This window comes from Gopherus evgoodei, chromosome 1 (genome assembly GCF_007399415.2).
Source record: "Gopherus evgoodei ecotype Sinaloan lineage chromosome 1, rGopEvg1_v1.p, whole genome shotgun sequence".
Classification (NCBI taxonomy): Eukaryota; Metazoa; Chordata; order Testudines; family Testudinidae; genus Gopherus; species Gopherus evgoodei.
Window position 1 is genome coordinate 255,745,813 of NC_044322.1, and position 23,213 is coordinate 255,769,025.

Here is a 23,213-nt window from a genome sequence, read left to right on the forward strand (position 1 = left end):
TCCTGCAAGACTATTCTCACCTTCCCCTTGTGATCAGAGCCATCCCAGGACTTCAGGGACCTACCTACAGAATATATTAAGAGCCCCCCTTGATCCCACCTCCACAGAATCATTTCTTCTGAGGAGCCCCCCTTCCATGAGTGAACTCATCCATGAGTACCGTCTCAGCAAGGAAAAAAGGTTAACCGTGGCCATACCAGGTAAACATTTTTTCCTTGGGTGCATGTGGTGCAAAGTGATTAGCAGAATAGGGAACCCCAAAACTGCACACACGATGTAATTTGGGCACCTTCTGTCAACTGTAAAATCAAAATGTCCTCTCCTATGTAATCTGTTGCAGCTGCTGGCAGAACATCAGCCCCCACATGTACAAAAACTGGTTCTAGATGGTGTGGGACAAGTTAATCCATTGTGTGAGTGGACACAACTCACACTGGCATCCACAGGAGTTGCACCCAGTTACACCAGGGCTGAATTTGGTCCAGTGCCTCTTTTGTTAGCCAGTGATGAAAATACAAACTGAAAGTGAGAGAGGAATTAGGAGTTCAAAAACAGTCACTAACACATATAATGGCTGGAAATAGGAAAGGCCCACAGTAGTATCTGTGTCCTGCTTGTGCTTAGCTACTTGATGGAGTTTTTTAAAGGTAATATTAAGCTCACAAAAGATTTATCTTATGTACATTGATTCATGGGGTCCATCTTGCCAGGAAGCTTTCCTGGTTCCTAAGGTCATGTCATCGCACTCTTCGTGGTGGCAAACTAATAATTGGTCTGTGACTGAGCACTGTTTTTAACCTATTAACATGCATACTTCTGATTGTCAATAGATATGTTTAACTGTTTGCTTTGAAGCTTGCCAAGCAGAAGAAGCCCAAACAGAAAATGTAAGAGGTAAAAAGACCAGACTGGTGGCATCCTCTGAAATAAATAAAATACCTGCTATAAGAAAACAGCATAATATATCAGAATACGCTATGTCTCCCTTAGTGAAAGTAATACCACAGCAGACTTAAAGAAGTGTGATTCAAATGACACTGGCTCATATACCAGATGCAGGACTGTAGGAAGCCTGAACAAAGCAGGCAACCATAAGAGTCTACTGTCAAAAAATTGAATGGCTGACTGATGAAGGCAGCAGCTAAGAAATGACAACCTTGCACAGCAAATCATATCCGTCTATCATCAGGAATTCCTTTCAAATATTCCCATTGCATTGCTCTAGCAGCCCCATACAGGGTTACTTAGAATAAACAATCAGTCCTTACCTGATAGAATTGATTATTTCAGTAGGAGCATATGGGAGCAGTTGTGTCAATATTTTTCATAATTTGGAGGAAAGGGTAGTGTGCCAAGAAAGAGGAGATCATGTGTGTCTATAACTACCCTCTAGACAAGAATCTGTTAATTAAACACTGATGGTATCTGTTGTTTCTTCTCCCTCTTAGAATGGGGTCATGATCACTATTTCTGGGAGCCACTTACACACCCCTAAAGAAACGGATCTTGCATTATTCGCATACCCAGAACTCCCAACTTGAAATCAGTGGAGGGTATGGCTGCACTCAAACATTGCAAAAGTAGATTTTTGTAAAGGAGTTTCTTTTGTTAATATAGAATTTACAAGATTCATAGATTTTTAAGGCCAGAAGGGGCCATTACAACAATCTCATCTGGCCTTCTGCATAGTAGAGGCCAAATAACTTGTTGATACTTGAAAAGTAAAAGTGTTCCATTGATAATAAATGCCTTTAGTCAAACAGTGCACTGGAGGTGCACTAACATATCCTCAAAGACTATTAGGTTCTTAAGACAGTGTTATATATTCATGTATTCCTTTTCCTTCTCAAGGTAAAATACCCCTAAAATGGTTTCATGGGTGTGGTTTATTGGCCTTTTATGCTTTCACACGGCCTACATTTCAAGTAAACCTATTATAGTGGTTTGTTCAAATGAATGTTCTACTGAGCACTTAATCCTGATGAAGGAAGATAGTTTTTTGCCTTTCTCATTTTACTTTACATTTCCTCATGTTACTTTACAATTGAGTATGTTGATCAAAGTTTTATATCTGCTTCAGGTTTAAAGATTACCTTGGGCCTATTTTAGAATAGGTATTGTGAATGACAGTGGGAAATTGACTAACATTGTTCTTATTGCAGCAGCCTGAGTTGTATTTTCTTGTTCCCCAAAGCAGAAAGCATAAAACACCTTAATCCACAGTCCATTTTTACGGGAATTTTGTAAGCTCTTTGTGTCAGGAACTGGGTATTTCTCCATGCATTGTACTGAGTCGGGTACATTTGGTGCTCAGCAAATAGCAATACCTCTTCATCGTGTGGATTGTCAGATAACAACAGCATCCAAACCCAAATCACACAACAGGATGAAATACAAAGCTTGTAGCAGCCATTTTCATTTAAATGAGAAATCACAAGTAGAATTAGCAATAGAATTCAAGAATGATGACACAGAATTAATTAAAACATCCACAACCATCCCAAAGAAGTTTGCAACCTTTCTTCAGCAAACTTTTCCTGTGTTCTTCTTACCCAACTCCTATGACACAGTCCCAAGAAGATTCCGTAACCCATTGCTCCCACTTCGACTCCTTTAGTGTTTCATTTCTTCTTTGAATCTCCACTTCAAAGAAACGAGCCTTCTGGTCCAGTAGGACTGTCTGGTGGTCACTTTGGTGCCCATCAAGTTCACTATATTTTTTTAATCAAGTGTCCCTATTGATAGTTTGTTCTCTTCATCTACAATTTAACCCCCCCTATATTTAATCTTATAAATAAACATCCTTCTACTTATTTTAGTGCTTACAGGTAGTAAACACCAAGGTAAGGTTGAACTGTGCCTCCCACTCTAACCACTCCATAACCTCCCCACTTCCTCAAACATATGGCCCTTGGGCAGAAATTGTCCATACTTGGTCTGAGTTCTGAGATGGATTTTTCACTGAAGTTTGAGAAAAATTGGTCCAGGTTATGGAAGAGTGGGAAAAAAATGGCTAAAGGTAGGAACTTCAAACTTGTATTGTTTCAATGTCCTCAGTGAGGAAAGAAAAATGCTATTGGTTCAGTAATTTTTTTTAAGTTATGCATGTTTTAAAATCTGCATTTCCTTCATAAGACAATTTCACCATATGACATTTAGACGTGTCTAGTCATTCTTTAATCTCCAGTGTATTGGAATTAAAGATGTATTTGATGAGGAACACTAAGGACTAAAATAAGTGAACTTGGTGTGGAAAGATATCAGTTATGCCTCCCTATCTGTGATCAGCTCCCTGTGCTCCCATTTTTACATTCATCTGTGGTGTTAATTTGTTCCTTGATGCTGTCCTTCTTTTAGCTCTCCTGCTTGGCACATCCGCTGGCTATCTTTAGTCATGCCACATTCCTGGACACTGCTCCCTACTTTTAGGGAAGTACTGGCACTACTAGCCTTTTGGCAGAGGAGAAGTTGGGTTGGTATCTGCAGTGAGGGGCTCCAGTACAGAATGGCTGAGCTAAAGAATTCTCAGGAAAGAATTCATGATTCTTTCTTGATCCCAGTTGACTCCAATGTGCAACTAAATCAGCACATATAGACCCTTCTGATTCCAGATTATTGCAGTATGATCCACCTGAGCTCCTTTATTGAGCTAATGGTTTCTAATCACAATTGCTGAAGAACACCGATCAGTTCACTTACAAAGCATATTGTTTGACTTCCTCAGGATAATATGTGTTTAGCTGTACTGTAGTCTTGCTGCACACTACACTGAGATCTCAGTTTATGGATCACATCTAGGATTGAGATTTGTTCCCTATCCCCCTCTGCCTTTGTCAATAAGCTTTTTTATGCTGATAAAAATTACTTCTCCACTAGGCTGAGCCAACCAGGATGTGCACCATGCAGCTGCAGCTGCAGCCCTCTTTGTTGTGTGGTTGTTTTTCTATTTACATGAGAAAATGAGAGCAAAAAGGAAGCAAAAGGCCCCATAACATCATTTTTTCCTTCTAAAGGAGTCTCAGTAATGAATTTGATGCTGTATTTGACAGCCTACAGCATGCAACATTGTATCACCAATGACCTTTTATTTTCAGTTGTATCTGAACTCCTTCCTCTCTAATTTTCATGCACAGGCCCTGTAGATGTGATTAGATGGTCTTTAATATTCCACAACTCCAAATCTGACAGAGGTCATGTTTCTGTTGTCCTTTCTTGACTTTGTCAATGAAGGGAAGGGGAAAAGGTCCAAGGTTGGTTCTCAGCTCTCTTTCTTTGTCACATCTGTTATTTTGACATAAAAGTTCTTTGTTATTTGTAGCAATCTGAGCTTAAAATGATACATTTCACTCCATTGATATTCTTGGAGTTGGAGAAAAAAGCTTTAGATAATGGTTTCATAGGACGCTTTTAAGCACGCTGTAGAAAAATGAATGCCTGCAGTTTATTCTCCATAAAATATTTGACCCACCATAAAGTAGTGGGTACTAAACTGTTCTGTATTACTCTCTTTGATGTTCAATCTTACTGCTATTAAGAGGTCAACCACAATATTTTTTGGGACATACAGACCTCTGCCCTTCTTTTGCATGCTACTGAATCAAACTATTGCAGGTTTCACATTTTGTGCATTGTTATATTTATATTTACCAGCAGTAGACTTTAAATATGTAAAAATACCGTACAGGATACGTGTTGAAGTGTTTCAGATTTGTCAAGAGGAGAAATCACCCATTTTTTTCTGATAGAAAAGTACTATTTAATGGATAATTATGTTTGTGCTATAGAACTCTATATAATCGGTTTGAAAAACAAACACAAAAGAAATCCTGTAGAAGTGACATTGCTCTCTGAAATTCAGAGACTAGCTGAGGCCAGATCCCCAGCTTATGTAAATCAGTGTCGTTCCATTGGAGCTATGCTCATTTACACAAGCTGAGGATTTGGATCATAGGTTTTAGATTTCATTACTATTAATAACTAATTAATTTATTAATTACTATACAGCCTTTGCATAAAGAATAACGTAGTGACCTGGGAAGGGTTTTTGTTTAAATAAAAACCTGTTTAAAGGGTTTTAAATCACAAAGAGGTTCAATCCTCTAAGGTAATGAGTGTCTCAAAGGGGCTCAGCATGTTCGAATCTCATTAGCATCAGGGGAGATAGATGGCACTGAGCATCTGTCAGGAGGTGCTTAGTACCTTGCTAGATCGCTCACAAGTGATGAAAAATTCACATGGCTTTTATTTTTTCATTTCCAGTTGTATGTTGTTGTTTTTAGTTTTTTAAAGAATTGTTTCCTGTACCAGTACTGCATAACTACTGAATATTTAATTTAATAACTTTCCTCAGAAGTATTTTATACAATTTTTATTCTGTTTTTTATTTGATTTCTATTTCACTTACCTCTTTGTTAGTAAGTGTGTGTGCATGTTTAATTATAATGAAAATGTTATGTGTGTGTATTTAACATATGGGGCCAGATCCTTGTTTTCTGTTCCAGCCTCTTTGCATGGCTCAGGCTGCTGGAAAGTGGCAGCCAGTGGATTCCCTTGGTATATGGGAACCCCCCACAGCACATAAATCTGTCTCTGCACTACCTATTCCCTTCCCTTGTAAACCAGGATCACCTGATGGTGAGGGGAGGTTACGAGGGTGTCTATAAGGGGTGGGGCCATAGTTCATCCCTTTGGCCAACCCTCAACCAGTAGAGTAATCCTTCTGGGACAATTATTACTCCTGAGGGAATTCTGCACCAAAAAATAAAAAAGTAAAAATTCTGCACAGCACAGTGCTCAGTTTGTTATTTTTTATTACAAATATTTGCACTGTAAAAATGATAAAAGAAATAGCATTTTTCAGTTAAGTTCAAACAAGTAGTGTAGTGAAATCTCTTTATCATGAAAGCGCAACTTACAAATGTAGAATTATTTTTTCCATAACTGCGCTCAAAAACAAAATAATGTAAAACTTAAGAAGCTACAAGTCCATTCAGTCCTACTTTTTGTTCAGCCATAGCTAAGACAAACCAGTTTGTTTACATTTATGGGAAATAATGCTGCCCGCTTCTTATTTACTATGCCATCTCAAAGTGAGAACAGGCGTTCACATGGCACTCTCATGGCTGTCATTGCAAGGTATTTACATGCTAGATATGCCAAATATTCATATGCCCCTTCATGCTTCGACCACCATTCCAGAATACAAGCTTCCAAGCTGATGACAGGTTCTGCTTGATAATGATCCAAAGCAGTGCAGAGTGATGCACATTCATTTTCATTAGCTGAGTCAGATGATATCTTTTTTTTTTTGGTGGTTTGGGTTCTGTAGTTTCCAAATCAGAGTGTTGCTCTTTCAGTAATTCTGACTGCATGTTCCAGACCTTGTCCCACTCAGATTTTGGAAGGCACTTCATATTCTTAAATCTTGGGTCGAGTGCTGTAGCTATCTTTAGAAATCTCATATTGGTACCTTCTCTGCTTTTTGTCAAATCTGCAGTGAAAATGTTCTTAAATCGAACAATATATGTGGGATGGTCATCTGAAACTGCCATAACAAGAAATATATGGCAGAACGTGGGTAAAACCACAGAGCAGGAGACATATAATTCTCCCCCAAGAAGTTCAAGTCACATATTTAATTAACGCATTATTTTTTTCACGAGCATCATCAGCATGGAAGCATGTCCTCTGGAATGGTGGCCAAAGCATGAAGGGGCATATGAATGTTTAGCATATCTGGCATGTAAATATCTCAGAATGCCAGCTACGAGAGTGTTTTGGTTTTGAGTGCAGTTATGTAACAAACAAAAAAATCTACATTTGTAGGTTGCACTTTAAGGAAAAAGATATTGCATTATGGTATTTGTATGAGGTGAATTGAAAAATATTATTTCTTTTGTTTCTTTTTTACTCTGCAAATATTTGTAATAAAAATAATATGTGAGCACTGTACTCTTTGTATTCTGTGTTGTAATTTAAATCAAGATATTTGAAAATGTAGAAAAAGATCCAAAATATTTATAATAAATGTAAATTGGTATTCTATTATTGTTTAACAGTGTGATTAAAACTGCGGTTAATCGGGATTAATTTGTTTTGAGTTAATCGCTTAAGTTAACAGCCCTAATAGTCAGTGTAACTTACATCCTTGAAAGAGAAGAAAAAGTTGTTTGTTTGTTTTTTTAACTGTTTGGTTTCTATCTTCTTTTTTCTGAGGCTATTACTCTTCAAGCTTTGAAGTTATACAGGTTAAAACTTCTAATTTTAGTGGCTAATAAACACTTCAGCTTTGCTTTGCATTTAAGAACAAAATCTACAAAACTGTTCCTAACTTTATAAACTCCAGTACCATAAGTATCCCTTAAATTCCTAAACCTTGACTTGTTCTAACATCTCCTTCTTTTGGGACAGCAGGACTGTTAGAAACCTATATAATTAGGAAAGCATAATTTTTAAAAAGGAAGTGATCCAAGGCCATTGATAAAAGTTCTTAGCTTGGGTACTAATTTTGCAGTTAGCCTGCTTTTCAAAAGTATATCAGCAGCCTATTCAACCAAGCCCTAATAATGCCTCACTTGTTTCTAGAACGAGGTTGATTGTAGACTTGGACAGTTTTTAAAAAATCCTTTCTTCTCCTTGTCTTAAATTAAATATTTAGGTCAATGGAATACATTCAGAAAAAAGAAGTCATATGGACAGAAAATGACAATTCTTTCTATGCTAGTTACCTGTTGACTAAGCGTTTGATTCTGTAACTGGGTTCTGGACTCAGAATTTTATTGTGTGTAAGATACAATTTTATGTATACATCGTGATAAATAATTAACTTTTTTGTTTAACATATCCACAACTATATAGATAAAAATTCAACAGTACAACATAATCCTGCTTTTCAAAGGAATCTGTCAAAATTAATTCATTCAGAATTTTAACATACCTTCAAAACACTGGGCTAGATTCACCAGTAGGCTCTGTTTGCTTTCTACGGTGATGAAAAGCAATCATAAACTTGGCTTAACCAGCCAGATCAGATCATTTTTGGCTGGTCTATGTAACTGGAGCAACACAAAGCAGCTGGAGCATGCTGATGAATCTGGTCCAACATTTTAAAAATATTGTCCTAACTCTGGAAATCCTCCAAATTCACAAAACTGAGGTCAACTACAAATTACTCTCTTGGGTGTGTCATGAGCAAGAGGGTCTTAGTCTGAGTTTCTCTGTGATTCCCTGAATATGCATAAAATATATTTGTACGTGCAGTGAATGCGTTGATGTTTATGGTCTGAATTCATATGCACAAGTTGCCTTATCTATTTTTACACACAGACAGGCTATTGACATTTACAGGATTCCTGCAACATTAGTTTAATGTATCTTACACTGTTTATAGAAATTATTTTAATCAATTTTTTCAGGGTTATGAACTGTAACTAAATCAGGTGCTACATACAAAAATGATAATTTAGACATCTTTAATTTAATGTTATTACCTGTGTCCATTTTTTGTTCTGTGCTTCTCTGTTTTCTGTTATTTTTGTAATGAACCATTTGTGTGTGTATAATTTTGTCTTCATTGTTTAATGTGTGGGGTTAGAGAATACATCTAGAAATAGCTATATATCCTTGCTATTAGGGTCTACATGTTCTACATCTGATATGCTCACTTAACTAAGCTTAATGAGTATGATGCACGTACATCACTCCTACTGTGGTACATTGTCCTTGTGAAAGTTACTACAAAACTAAAGAGAAGTATCATTGCCAAGGACTTTAGCTGGCTGTAACTGATCAAGAAATCAGCTGGCTAAATGTACTTTTACCTCTTGGTGCCACTGTGAATAGGACCACTTTGCTTTATGCTTTTTCTCTGTTATGTTTAGCTTCCTAATTACCACAGAGAAGACCGATGGTATACATTTCATGCTGGTCAATATCATTTAACTATTATGATGACATTAATTTACTGCTGTGCCACTGGTTATATTAGCTTCTCTTTGTATTTTCTCATTACCTTTTTAAAGTGCGTTTAAACCTCCCCTCCTTATTAAGATATGTTGCCAGCTACAAAACAGAATTAAATAAAGAAATAAAGGATTGCAGTGAAGTCCATGTCTTAAGGCTGAACATTATCAAGAGGTTATTGACCTTTTTCCATGTGTATAAAAATTGTTACCTGGTTATTAGATTGAATTTGTCTCATTTAAATAACAAATTTTAGCAACTTCTGTTGGAAGTTCTTGATTAGAATCCATTCGACTTTAAGCTGTTTCCAACCAAGTATAGAGGCAAGTAACACATCACACCTTTTAAAAAATGTATTACCAGTACTCTTGTTACTTTCCTTAAAAATATTGTGTTCCTGAATCTACCACCTTCAATTATCTGAAACAATTATTGACACTTCTTCAAAATTCCTTTAACAAATACTGTCTGTCTTTATGTTCTATGAAAAGGTTTAATGCGGTTTCATGAGTTACTGATTTTGATCACCAATAATACCTGAATATTAATTATTGTGCTAGTCATCTGAAAACGTAAGTGCAGAAGGGAGTCTCCGCTTGTTTAAGTTAGTGAAGCAAGGATTTTTTTTTATCTCTGTTGCAGAGCTATTTCTTGGGAGGCCGTCATCTAATCTCATCAGTAACTTCTGTCATCAAAATTAACATATTCATTATTGTAGATGTATTGCTGTTTTGGGCTGTGACGGTTGCCAACTGTGCCTTTAGAGCCTGTTCCAAAGCCTACAAAATCCCATTCACCTTGACTTCAGCAGGCTTGGATCAGACCTTACTTATACCCTGACATGGTACAAACTGTATCATGGCCTTGGCCATGTTTGCAGGCCAGAATGACCTTTGAAATGTATCCACAAGTCTTAAAATGAAAATTGGTAACCTAGACAACAGTATCACAAGTGATATGTTTATAAGCCTTTTCCTTTTTGCTTTTGAAGCCTCTAAATGATATATCACATTTTAATATGTGTGTACACAGTAGATGCTTGGATCTGTAGAAATGCTATGTCTGTGAACTGTATAACACCCTTAACATAATATCTTTTTAAGCTTCTGTCCATTCCCATTTCTGCTAATTTACTAACACCTATTTAGCATTTCATTAGATTTAGTGAGGAATGATTTAAAACATATCCCACAAATTATATTCATTATAAAAATGCAAAAGCATGACCTACAATAAAAAAGTGTCAAACGGTCAAGAAATTTCTTAATATTGTTTTTTGTATCTGGAAAAAAATGCATGTTACAATAAGCCATTGTAACATACAAATGCATGATTACTGATTGTCATTCACATGACCAATGGAGTCCATGGAAAGACCAGGGGGAGACTTTAATTGGGGCTGGCAGGTAATCCAGGTGTCAGAAGAAAGTACTGAATAAAACTAACTAAAAAATTATGAAAAATCAGCTATCTGGTCTCCTGCTATGGGACAGCATATTAAAAGGTGGGGAGGGAAGACAGAGAGAGGTGTAGTGAATTGAGAAGTGGAACAGACTGGCGGGGGGGCGGGGAACCAGCATGACTTTTTCAAAAAGATTATTTTGAATGATGCTTTCAGATAGGTGAAAATGTTTCTACAGTGTTGGGCAATGGGTACAAGATTTTGATAAAATACAGATATAAAAAAGTATATAAGAACATATGACTGGTAGGGATCAACTCGGTTATTGAGTCCAATCCCCTGCTATCACAAGCAACCCAAGGCAGGAAATATAATTAAAGAATTTAAATTTTCCATTGTCAAAAGAAAAAGAGCAAGATAAGACAGCATCAGCATCTCCTGCACTAGCATATCTCTTTGCCTTCCTTTGATATTATGATCATTCTCAGGGTTAGATTTTTCAGTTGATGTAAAATCACCTGGCCCTTAAGCTTGTGTAGCTGGGATAGGTTTGGCTCCCAACTTCTGGTTTACTTAATCTTTGTTTCCCCCTGAGCCTTTCTTTACTAAATGCTGGCTTAGCAAAGAGAGGCCTGCACCTTCTCACCTTCATTCCTAAATCTTGGGTGAAAATTGGGTCCTTCTGTGCCACTTCTGCTGCCTCCCCTCAGACTTTTCCTATTGCTTTAATTTCTGTTCCCTGCATAAAGAACTCTAATGCAACCTGTCCCTCTCTTTGAACATTACCTGTACATTAAGTTTCAAAACCTGTCCCAGCCTACACTGAGAGAGGGAGCAGTGACTGCTCAGTGAGTCATCTGCTAAAGGAATCTAGCAGGATTCAAAGCAGTGGGGCATATTTCTTTTCTGCTCAAAGCAGGAGCACTAAGAATATAAGAACAGCCTTACTGGGTCAGACCAAAGGTCCATCTAGCCCAGTATCCTGTCTTCCGAGGGAATGAACAGAACAGGTAATCATCAAGTGAAACTAATAGGCAGCAGGTTTAAAACAAGCAAAAGGAAATATTTATTTACACAACACACAGTCAATCTGTGGAACTCATTGCCAGAGGATGTTGTGACGGTCAAGACTATAACAGGGTTCAAAAAAGTACTAGATAAGTTCATGGAGGATAAGTCCATCAATGGCTATTAGTCAGTATGGGCAGAAATAGTATCCCTACCTCTGTTTGCCAGAAGCTGGGAATGTGCAACAGAGGATAGATCATTTGATTCCCTGTTCTGTTCATTCCTTTTGGGGCACCTGGCTTTGGCCACTGTCGGAAGAGTTCTTTCTTGAGTGGTAACATCTAATTTAGACCCCATTATTTCACATGTATAGTTGGGATGATGTTTTTCAATGTGAGTTACTTTGCATTTATCAACATGTAATTTAATCTGCCTTTTTGTTGGCCAGTCTCTCAGTTTTGTGAGATCCTTTTGTAACTCTTCACAGTCTGCCTGGGACTTAACTATCTTGAGTAGTTTTGTATCATCTGCAAATTTTGCCCCCTTTTTCCAGATCATTTATGAATATGTTGGACAGTACTTGTCCCAGTACAGACCCCTGGGGACACCACTATTTATCTCTATTTATTCTGAAAACTGACCATTTATTCCTGCCCTTTGTTTCTGATCTTTTAACCAGTTACTGATCTATGAGAGGACCTTCCCTCTTATCCCATGACAACTTACTTTGCTTAAGAGCCTTTGGTGAGGAAACTTGTCAATGGCTTTCTGAAAATCTAAGTACACTATATCCACTGGATCCCCCTTGTCCATGTGCTTGTTGACCCCCTTAAAGAATTCTAGTAGATTGGTGAGGTATGATTTCCCCTTACAAAAACCATGTTGACCCTTTCCCAACAAATTGTATTCATCTATGTATCTGATCATTCTGTTTTTTACTATAGTTTCAACCAGTCTGCCCAGTACTGAAGCTAGGCTTACCAGCCTGTAATTGCCGGGATCGCCTCTGGAGCCTTTTTAAAAAAAAGATGGCGTCACATTAGCAATCCTCCAGTCATCATTAAATGATAGGTTACATACCGCAGTTAGTAGTTCTGCAATTTCACATTTTAGTTCCTTTAGAACTCTTGGGGGAATACCATCTGATCCTGGTGACTTATTACTGTTTAATTTATCAATTATCACTGTTGCATCTGGATAATGGTTGCTGCTTATAGGATAATGCTTGCTAGCCAGATGGCTGCATCTCTTAACCTATAAAACATGCCACCACTGGAACATGTTTTCTGGTGCTCTTGAGTGGGTTGAATCATCCTTGCCTCTTTCTTACATAATGGGAGTAAAGAGGAAATGGCCCCACCGCTTGTGCATGAATTCAGCAGAGGTCAGGATTTAGCAAAATCTACATCATTTCCTACAGTTTTCTTTGCATCGCAGGGCTAAAATATCTGGAATTCTGTGTTTGCTAAAACCTCCATTGCGCTGGGAAATTACCTGGCTAAATGCTAAGAAGAAGAAAAAAACTGTAGTTGTAATGTTGCTTAGATGAAAGAGATTAGTAATAGTGTAGCAAGGGAAGCCTGAGATATTCCAGGAAGCAATTTAAACAGACTGATCCATAAAGCCATATATCTTTATGGTCAAACCAAAGTATAGCACTAAATTATTATTGTTAACAGTGCTTTATCACATTGTTCTGTAGTAGTCAATAATACAGATGGCATCTTTCTAAATGCTTTTCTTTATCTCAGTAATGACATATTCTAGCCAGTCCAATAAACCAATCACCGGTTCTTGCTGGTAAGAAGCCTTTAGTTTATCTAATGCTTTCCTTCCATGCTTGTTATGAGACTGCATCTTTTGTACATACTTCAGGAGTAAACACTTATTGAAACAGGCATTGGGGAGTGATGAGATTTACACCTGTGGAAGTTTCCCTGCATTGCTGATCTTAACCCAGTCAGTACTGTGTGTGTTTCTAAACCTTTGCTAAACTGGACGCAGTACTCCAGATGAGGCCTCACCAATGCCAAATCGAGGGAAATGATCACGTCTCTTGTCAGCTGGCAATACTCCTACCAAAATGCCGTTAGCCTTCTTGGCAACAAGGGCACACTGTTGACTTATATCCAGCTTCTCATCCACTGTAACCCTTAGATCCTTTTCTGCAGAACTGCTACCTAGCCACTCAGTCCCTAGTCTGTAGCAGTGCATGGGATTCTTCTATCCTAAGTGCAGGACTCTGCACTTGTCCTTGTTGAACCTCATCAGATTTCTTTTGCCTAGTTCTCTAATTTGTCTAGGTCCCTCTGTATCCTATTCCTACCCTCCATTGTATCTACCACTCCTCCCAGTTTAGTGTCATCTGCAGACTTGCTGAGGGTGCAGTCCGTGCCATCCTCCAGATCATTAATGAAGATATTGAACAAAAGCGGCCCCAGGACCGACCCTTGGGGCACTCTGCTTGAAACCGGCTGCCAACTAGACATGGAGCCATTGATCACTACCTGTTGAGCCCAATGATCTAGCCAGCTAGATACTCAAGTAAAAAATGTTGAAGGGTGATATTCTGCAGATAACATATTTAACATAAGCGTAATCTCCAGCATTGACACAATGTTAATGAAGGATCATTGCAAGATTTGCCACACAATATCACAGTAAGTCAACCTTACTGCACTAAATCAAATAGTTGGTGCCATCTAGTGCTTATCAGCCTTGTACCCAGAAGAAATACTATACACACTGGCGTGCTCCTACTGTACCACAGTCACTGCTTCCACTAAATTACTGATCAGCAAGCCCTGGCCCATGCATCTGTTTAACATGTTTGTAATAAGTTCTGGCACCCATCAACTATTCTGCTCTCCTCTGTGACCATACTGGCTCGTTTTCTTAGGACATTGTTTGGGGACCGTTACCAGCAGATCGATGGAACTGATTATTCCCCTCTATTTGGCACTTGTGAGGCCACATCTGGAGTACTGTGTAGAGTTTTGGGCCCCCCACTACAGAAAGGATGTGGACAAATTGGAGAGAGTCAAGCAGAGGACAATTAAAATGATTAGGGGGCTGGGGCACATGACATGATGAGAAGCTGAGGGAATTGGGCTTATTTACTCTGCAGAAGAGAAGAATGAGAGGGGATTTGATAGCAGCCTTCAACTACCTAAATAGGGGTTCCAGAGAGTATGTTGCTAGTCTGTTCTCAGCGGTGGCAGATGACAGAACAAGGAGCAAATGGTCTCAAGTTGCAGTGGGGGAGGTTTATATTGGATATTAGGAAAAACTATTTCACTAGGAGGATGGTGAAGCAGTGGAGGCAAAAGACATATCTGGCTTCAAGACTAAGCTTGATAAGTTTATGGAGGAGATGGTATGATGGGATAGGCTAATTTTGGCAATTAATCTTTGACTGTTAGAGGTAAATATGCCCAGTGACCTGTGATGGGACACTAGAGAGGATGGGATCTGAGTTACTACAGAGAATTCTTTCCTGGGTGTCTGGCTGGTGAGTTTTGCCTACATGCTCAGGGTTTAGCTGATCACCAAATTTGGGATCGGGAAGGAATTTTCCTCCAGGGCAGATTGGCAGAGGCCCTGAGGTTTTTTTGCCTTCCTCTGCCGCATGGGCACGGGTCACTTGCTGGAGGACTCTTGCACCTTGAAGTCTTTAAATCACAAATTGAAGACTTCAATAGCTCAGACATAGGTCAGGGGGTTGTTACAGGAGTGGGTGGGTGAGATTCTGTGGCCTACATTGTACAGGAGGTCAGACTAAGGTCAGAAGGGACCATCATGATCTTCTAAAGTGTGATTGTATGACCACTGGAATGGCTTACCTAAGGAGGTGGTGGAATCTCTGTCCTTAGAGGTTTTTAAGGCCCAGCTTGACAAAGCTCTGTCTGGGACGATTTAGTTGGGGTTGGTCCTGCTTTGAGCAGGGGTTGGACTAGATAACCTCCTGACGTCTCTTCCAACCCTAATATTCTATGAGTGAGTAGTATCAGAGGGGTAGCCGTGTTAGTCTGGATCTGTAAAAAGTGACAAAGAGTCCTGTGGCACCTTATAGACTAACAGACATATTGGAGCATAAGCTTTCGCGGGTGAATACCCACTTCATCAGATGCAAGTGGTATTCCCCCTCAAAAGCTTATGCTCCAATATGTCTGTTAGTCTATAAGGTGCCACAGGACTGTCACTTTTTATGAGTGAGTAGGCTCTTCTCATCTTTAAAGTGTTACTTTTCTCATGCTGCCTTCTCTCTGAAGTAGCCAACAGCAATCATCCCAATTGAAATCACCACATCAAATTCCAGTTTGTTTTAATAAAAGCAGTGTTTCTTTGGCATAAGTTAGGAAATTAAGAGAAAAATCACAAATTTAACTGATGGTAGGAAATAAACTCAAATTGTTACACACTGAGACAAAAGGAGCACTAAGCTGTCCCAAACCTCGTGTTACAAAGTATGGAAATACTACCTATAACATAGATGAAAAAATATATTTCTCATCTTAAAGGCTGTTAAGATTTCTCCCACCTTTTCAACTTACAGTTTCAGAATGTCTTGGGAGTTTGTCTCATATCAGCAAGGTGAGTGTTCTCCCTTCCAAGCTGCCGTTTTTCTTGACATATCACACTGGCCTTTGACTTTGGAAATAACGTATTTACCCAAATCAGAAACTTAGAGCAGAGGGAACAAATTGTTTCAGTACATTTTGCAGCGTAAAACACTGCATTTCTGCCTATTGCACAGCTAGTGTTCAGAAGAAGGAGGGGGAGGTTGTTTTTAAGAGAAGGTTTTCTTGCTCACTACTCTTGATTCATTCTGTTAGCCAGGAGTTACATTAAATCAATGTTGTCGTTGTTTTTGAAATCCCAGGAAAGAGAATAATTCATTCTCGGGTAAATGGAGACTGCTCCTGTTTTCAGGTGAACTATCAATAGCACGTCTCAGCAGAACACATTATCAAGTTCCCGCAAGATTTATGCAGCAAGTGCAATTGACATTGGGTGGCATGACAGTAGTGGGGTGGGTACTATGAAAATCTGAGCTTAGGAAGTGAGACTTTTCTGCAAGTTCTGCAAAATGAAGGGATTCTTCCATCTCCAGGGTGAGTTTTACATAAAACACCAAAACATCAACTTCACATTTTGCAATAAGAATTTCATTTTCTTCTTTTCAGGGATTGATCCTGCAAATCTTTATTCACACATCTGGATTTCTTAATGTGAATCGTCCCTTTAAAATGTTGTTTATATTTAGTGTTTGGCTCTTAATTTTTACCCATGAGATTTTTATAGAAACATTTCATGAATTTTGAGTAATCAGAAGACACCAGTCACTTATTTGCAGCACCACTCATGTTTTCTTGATACTTTTCTTGGTCTTGGATCCCTTGCTATTCTTGTTCCTTGGTAATACCAAGTCACTCTTTATATAGACAGCTTGTTTCGTATATCCAATGACAGAATGTACAAAGGGAGTTCCATTATGCTGATTCTATAGTCGCATGTAAAATTTTCACTGAGGACATTGCTGACAGCAGCAAAACTGCATGCCCATTTCTCAGACATTAAAAACACAGCCACACATGATAATGTTGATTGGATTCACCTATTTTATGGTCCAAAGGGCTGAACATACCTGTGACACTACGTGTGGTGCTTAACCAGAAGAAGACAGAGCAGGAAAAGATTTAGAAGAGTGTCAGGGATCCACAGGGTCTGGTCTATGCCCCAGCCTGCTACTAGTCCCTTGGGAGTGACCCCTTTAGCATGCCAGGCCCCCAAAGATCCACACAGTTCACAGGGGCAGGCCGGCAGCCGCTGAGACTCCAAAACTGGACCTTTGAGTGCTAATGATCCTTGTTTCCTCTGGGGCTCCCACTCCCCGCAGCAAATCCTGCAGAGCTGAGCTCCTGTGGGAGGCTTGTTCTTTATTCCGTCAGGACGCAGTGCTCCCAGTTAGTGTTTTCAGCAATGCCAAGCACTCTTTTCAAAGCAAGATAAACTATTGGTTACCTAGCATTCAGAATGTGAAAGTCCTGAGGTTAGCGTAGAGCAGGTGTTCCCAAAGTTGGTTCCTGGCTTGTTCAGGATAAGCCCCTGGTGGGCTGTGAGATGCTTTGTTTACCTGAGCATCTGCAGGTCCAGGCCGCTCACAGCTCCCAGTGGCTGCAGTTTGCCATTCCCAGCCAATACAAGCTGCGGGAAGCAGTGGCCCGGCCCACACCACTTACTGCAGCTCCCAGTGGCTGGGAACGACAAACTGCGGCCACTGGGAGCTGCGAGCGGCCATACCTGCGTATGCTCAGGGAAACAAAGTGTCTCGCAGCCCACCAGGGGCTTACCCTGAACAGGTTGCAAACCAAGTTTGGGAACCACTGGTGTAGAGAAGCAAAGGTTAAGACATTGTTCAGTCTAGCCAATGTGAGGGCTCTACCTAGCCGAGCTGCTGTAGAATCCACTTTGGCCCTGTCTCTGTCCCTTTGTCTTTGGTTCCGGGGGGTGGGGTGCATGCTGGATCTCTGTGAGCACAGCTTTTATCACAGCCACCTAGCAACTTTCCCCTTTGTTCTACTGCTTGGGGCCTTTGCTGTGCTTCCTTGCAGAGAGGTGTGTGGAGTGGGGAAGTCTCCTTCCTCTTGGCTTTTGGTCAATAGGTGTGTGGGTCACTGGCCACTGGGGTTTCCATTGTCTCTCTGGACAATGTGTAGACTTTTATTCAGTTTGTTAATGACTCTGGTTTCCAGCCAGGCTGCTGAGTCACCACTTTATCCCTTCCCTTCAACCTCAGTGCATAGCTATGCAAAGTCCCAAGGGAAACTGAGGCATGCACAGGCATCATAAAAAATATTACCAAAATTCCCACATTTTTCACAAAGAGTTTCTTGGTTTAACAGTATCTATAGGGCCAGTGTCAGTCCTGATGTAAATGGGTGCAACTTAATTGAATTAACAGAATTTAAAGCTGTTCCACTAGGACTAAATTTGGCCCATGGTTAGCACTGGGCATTAGATTTAAAAGGAGAAAGTAGCTCTGGCCAGTCCAACAGTGAAGGAGAGTTGCTAGAATGATGAGAAGCTGTAGGGCTGATGAGACCGAATGGTGATGGGAGTTGTGCCCTTAGAGTTTCAAAGAATGCTATTCTGAACCATGCTGAATCTTTTATATATTGCCTGTCACTAGTGCAGGGCTTTATACTGATGTCAATGGGAGTACTCCCATTGACTTCAGTATGAATTGGATTGGGGGATTCTCATACAAAATAGTCATTCTGTCCCTGTAGTGGTTGAAATCAACACTGTATTTGGCTTTCCTGGCAACAGAGACTTTAGGAATAAACCAGTCTGACTCTTGCATTAATCAGGTCATTGATGCTGTTTTTAGGAGACTTATCATAGAGTAAAAATCTTGACTGCACCAGCAATAAGCAGTGCCTGCATTTTATGGCTTAACTAATCTTTCATCAGTCCTGGGAGCTAGAGAGACTACACACTGATAGCCATTCAGGCATCACACAATGTAAAAATGTTTTTCACCAGCAGAACAGCCATCTTGCTGCATAAGATACCTCCCTACCAAGCTATACATTGATTTTCCAAGAGAAAGCTCTGGGTCTAAGACCAGCACTTCAAACAGACTATTCTGCAAACTGCAACAAAAGAGCAGCTCTGACAACTCAAGTCATATGACACATTTTGATGTGTTGAATAATAATTCCTTACACTCTTTCCTCCTCTTCCTGCCAAAGGTCATGCTCAGGGTCCAAAAATCTATGATGTTTACTGTGGTGAGAAGGGAGGCACCAAATGTGATTTGTCCACACCCACTTAACCACTAGAGGGCAGCACAGATCACCTTAGGAGACAGATCACTATATGGTGACTGATAAATGGATTTGTTTGAGAAGGGGCAACTGTGGTACTAAAAAGACCCCCAGTATTTTCAGGCAAGTACCCTGCCCTCTGTGAAAAAAGAACAGTACCAACAGTGTCAGTTACATGTGGGGAGTCTTTGTGTATATATAGTACCAACAACAATTTCCAACTGATTGAGACAGCAGAATTGAATTCCAAGGGAACAATCTTCCTCTACACCAGAGCAGAGACTGTGACATTATTTGTACCTCCTTCAAAAGGAGTTTTGTGCTTTGAGTGGCAGCCAGTGAGAAAAAGAAGAAAAGATTCATGATTCCTAAAAAAGATTCTGATTAACTATGATGTCTTGTCATTTTTGTTTTTAAAATTCACATTAGAATAACTTCCCGTTTCCTAAGCAGTTGCTTTAGAGAAAGAAACTTAGAGAATCAAAAGCTGGGATCTGGAGAATCAAGATGCAGTCTTCATGGCAGACAAGAGATGCACAGACCTCACTGAAATCAAAGGCAAAACTCCATTTATTTCAATGGAGTCAGGATTTCATTCACAGATTTTAAGGCCAGAAAAGACCAGGACGATCATCCGTCTGACTATATGTGTATAACAGAGGCCGCAGAATGTTTGGACTAGCTCCATTATGAAGAGTCAGACTGTTAGTTTCTTATGTTGTTGTGCAGTGGTGGGGTTTGCTCAGACTCGGAAGTTGGTAAAAGGCTAGCAGTTCAGGGTTTGTTTTGTTGTTGTTTGATTTGGTTTTTAAATCAAGAAAACAGAGAACATTGTTAGTGGTTTTAAAATCTGTTTCCTCATTCCACTATAAACACAGTCACAAGAATTACAGTGGCTCTGCATTTATTTCACACACACAATCTCACTGCCACTACTTGCAGGTTGTAATGTCTGATTTAAATCTTTTTGAAATAACTATTTTTTGATGGCAGCTGGGACTGCCACAGGATTATATATATATTTTTTACTCTGCAAGTCCACAGAGGATTTTTTTTACATATGATAGGCATAAGATATCATGAGAATTTTAAAGTAGCTATTATTGATGTTTTATATTACTAGTAAGGAAACCAGTTGCATTCATACCCTATGATAAAATAATGGTTAATATGGCCTGATTCAGACCCCATTGAAGTCAGTGAAAAGACTACCGTCAGGCCCATACTGCAAATTAAATATGGTTGATCTAAAACTCCCATCTAATAATATCTTGCCAGTGGGGAAAAAAATAAGCTCAACTGTTTCCATGAGTATTTGTGAAAGAAAACTGTTAACTTAGCTAATAAGAACTGAACATACATTCCTCACTAAATCCCTCCATCAGCTGCATAGTCTGTTCACTATTGTTACTAACCCCTTGCTTTGTCATCTCTTTGTATATATGTCTAATTTATCAGTTTCTTGTAGATTATCAGCAGCCTGCTACCTCCATACCACTATGCGGCTCACAACTAGCCAGGGGGCCGGACTGCCAGACTGTCAGGTAACTGTAGCTAACTCTTTTCTCTTTGCATATAGCTGCATGCCACTACTCTTGCATTTGCATCTACTCTTCCTTTCCTATATAAATAGCCTTTCCTGTTTTTAAAGTTCTGAACTGTGTGTGTGGGGAGGGAGGCTTGCTTGCTTTTTAAGCAAAGTATTGATTTGAGTTACTCTAATACTTTCTGTAGTTACAGCATAGGAGATTTTTTCCCCCTATGTGTATTAGGGAAGCTGTTGCTTGTACATATATCAAAAATAAGGAAAATAATTTAGGGCTCAGTCTTGCACTCCTTAGCCCAGACAATTTCCCAGGGACATCAAAATTAATATATTTTGGATGAAATTCTTGAGACTTTTGCCTGAGTAAGGACAGCAGAATTAGCAGTGTCAGGTGACTCTACATTAAAAAAACAAACTAGTCTTTAATTTTTTCTTAGTCAGTGGGAGGCAGTGTTGTCATGTGATTAAAACAGGGAACAGTGAATCAGGAGGCCTGGACTCCAATTTTAGTTCTGCCACTGACTCTGTGTATGACCCTGAGTGAGTCACTTCACCTCTTGGTGAGTCTCAATTTTCCCATCTGGAAAATGGAGATAATGAAACTTAAATACCCCCTGGGATAGGGGTTGTTATAAAATTGGATGGGTGGGGTTCTGTGGCCTGCCTTGTGCAGGAGGTCAGACTAGATGATCAGATTGGTCCCTTCTGACCTATTAGTCTATGAGTCTATGAGTCTATGAAATATTTAGGATAAAAAATGCTATATAAGTTCTAAGTATTATTATAAAAAAAAAACTAATCATAACATTTGGTTTGAAAGAGGAAACATCTCCACACAAGAGTTTTTAAATCACGTTTCAACTATGTTGTACTGACCTGCCACTGAAAAAATGTAACAAAAAGGTCATCTTAAAGTAGTTGGTACTTGAAAAGTTTTTTTGCCATATAAATTGTAATCTACATAAAATAAATAGGGTACACTTGTTTTAGGGATAGGTGAAGGTTCCAATATATGCTTTGCGCAAGATATTTACCCATGTTTTGACCTGCTCATTTGGAGAATGCAAAGTTATTTTTTATATCTTCCCCTAACGTATAATAAAACCTCTTATGTATTTATTTATTTATTTACCCACCCTCCAAAGATGAACTTCATTACAGTACATATAGAAGTTCCCTTTAATCAGGTTAGAGAACAGGTGAGATATGAGTAATAGACTAGAAACCAGGAAATTCTAATCCCTGCAATGTCACTTTGACTCTTTCTATGGCCTTAGGGAAGTCCCGTAAACCTTTTGTGTCTCTGCTTTCCTGTCTGCATCTCAGAAAACAAAAGATCAACCAAATTTGCCCCTGCTAATTGAGTGAGTAGAACTTTGCAAGGCTCTCCAGTTCCTATCAGGGAAATGACATGCTCCAAATGAGCTAATACCACTTAGCACAGAACTGCACATCAGTTCTTCTGCAAGCATGAAATGCAGCGATGCCAGCTGTGAAATGTATCTGTCATATCGCCAGTGTGTTTATATGCCTGGTGAACAAATAGCAAAGCATCTCGTAGAACAGACAGTCTTCCCAGTTGTGTTTTATATTTAGCCTAAACTAAATTGAATCTAATCTAGTTAGTCAGACCTTGCAGGTCTGATTCTGCCAGAACGGAGGAACCACACCACATTTGCTACTATTGTAAATTCACTTGGCTATATTATCTGTACTGCAAACAAAAGTGTGGAGAGAGGCAAGTCCAATGGAAAGTCCCAGGGTCCTCTGAATTGTCCCATTTTGCTCCTTGCATTTTCCAGTGCAGAAACCAGGGGAGTTAGTCCTTTTAAACTATAAATGATTACAATCTTGAAGAATCCAGAGAGAGGCCCAAAGCATCCATGCAGAGTCTGTCCCTCATTCCCCTCCTGCCACCTTTCTTCCGTACTCTGCCTCAGGACCTCTGCTCTCATGTAGTTCTCACTGGCTGCCCTGATCTCTTCCTTGAGGGAAGATCAGCTTGCAGAGGAGGGATACTTCATAAGCTAGTGACAACAGGGTCAGCATTAATTTACGTGAGTAAACTCCTATGAATGTAGAGTGAGTAGATGTCACTTCATGTGGCTGTTTACTTGCCCCTGCTCCTCGTGGGTGCTATGACAGTGAAGGGGTTTCCATAGGCTTTGGGGAAGTAGACAGCCTGTGGCAGAGCCACTGTGCCCTTCTCTCCTCTGCACATGCAGGGATTTGATTTAGAGCCCCTCCACATGTTATGGCAGAGGGGAAAATAAGGACATTTGTAAAGTGCTGAGGTATCCAGACTGCGTAAACATGGATTAGGTCTCTCCCCAATTAGAAAGATCAGTCATTTATTTTGTTCATTTGTTTACATATTTGCTTTCCTCTGGATACTTCAGCTAGAACCAGATTTGGAAACTTTGTGTGAGAAGCTTTTCTTGCAGTGTCCACCTGACTCAGAACA

General features: G+C 39.5%; 1 protein-coding gene across 5 annotated transcripts in view; it reads left to right on the plus strand.

Annotated features, from left to right (window-relative positions):
• The window catches only part of BICD1 (BICD cargo adaptor 1), a 297,869-nt gene that overhangs the window by 253,607 nt on the left and 21,049 nt on the right, over window positions 1–23,213 (plus strand). For 2 of the 5 annotated variants that reach the window (XM_030543550.1, XM_030543568.1), the window contains exon 8: window positions 20,662–20,747. The exons of 1 other annotated variant lie outside the window; for it this stretch is intronic. In XM_030543550.1, coding sequence (XP_030399410.1) covers window positions 20,662–20,747 — 86 coding nt within the window. Of the gene's footprint in view, window positions 1–9; window positions 201–10,984; window positions 10,994–20,661; window positions 20,748–23,213 lie in introns of all 5 variants that reach the window. 2 more of the 5 variants (XM_030543575.1, XM_030543555.1) reach the window with 2 other exon arrangements.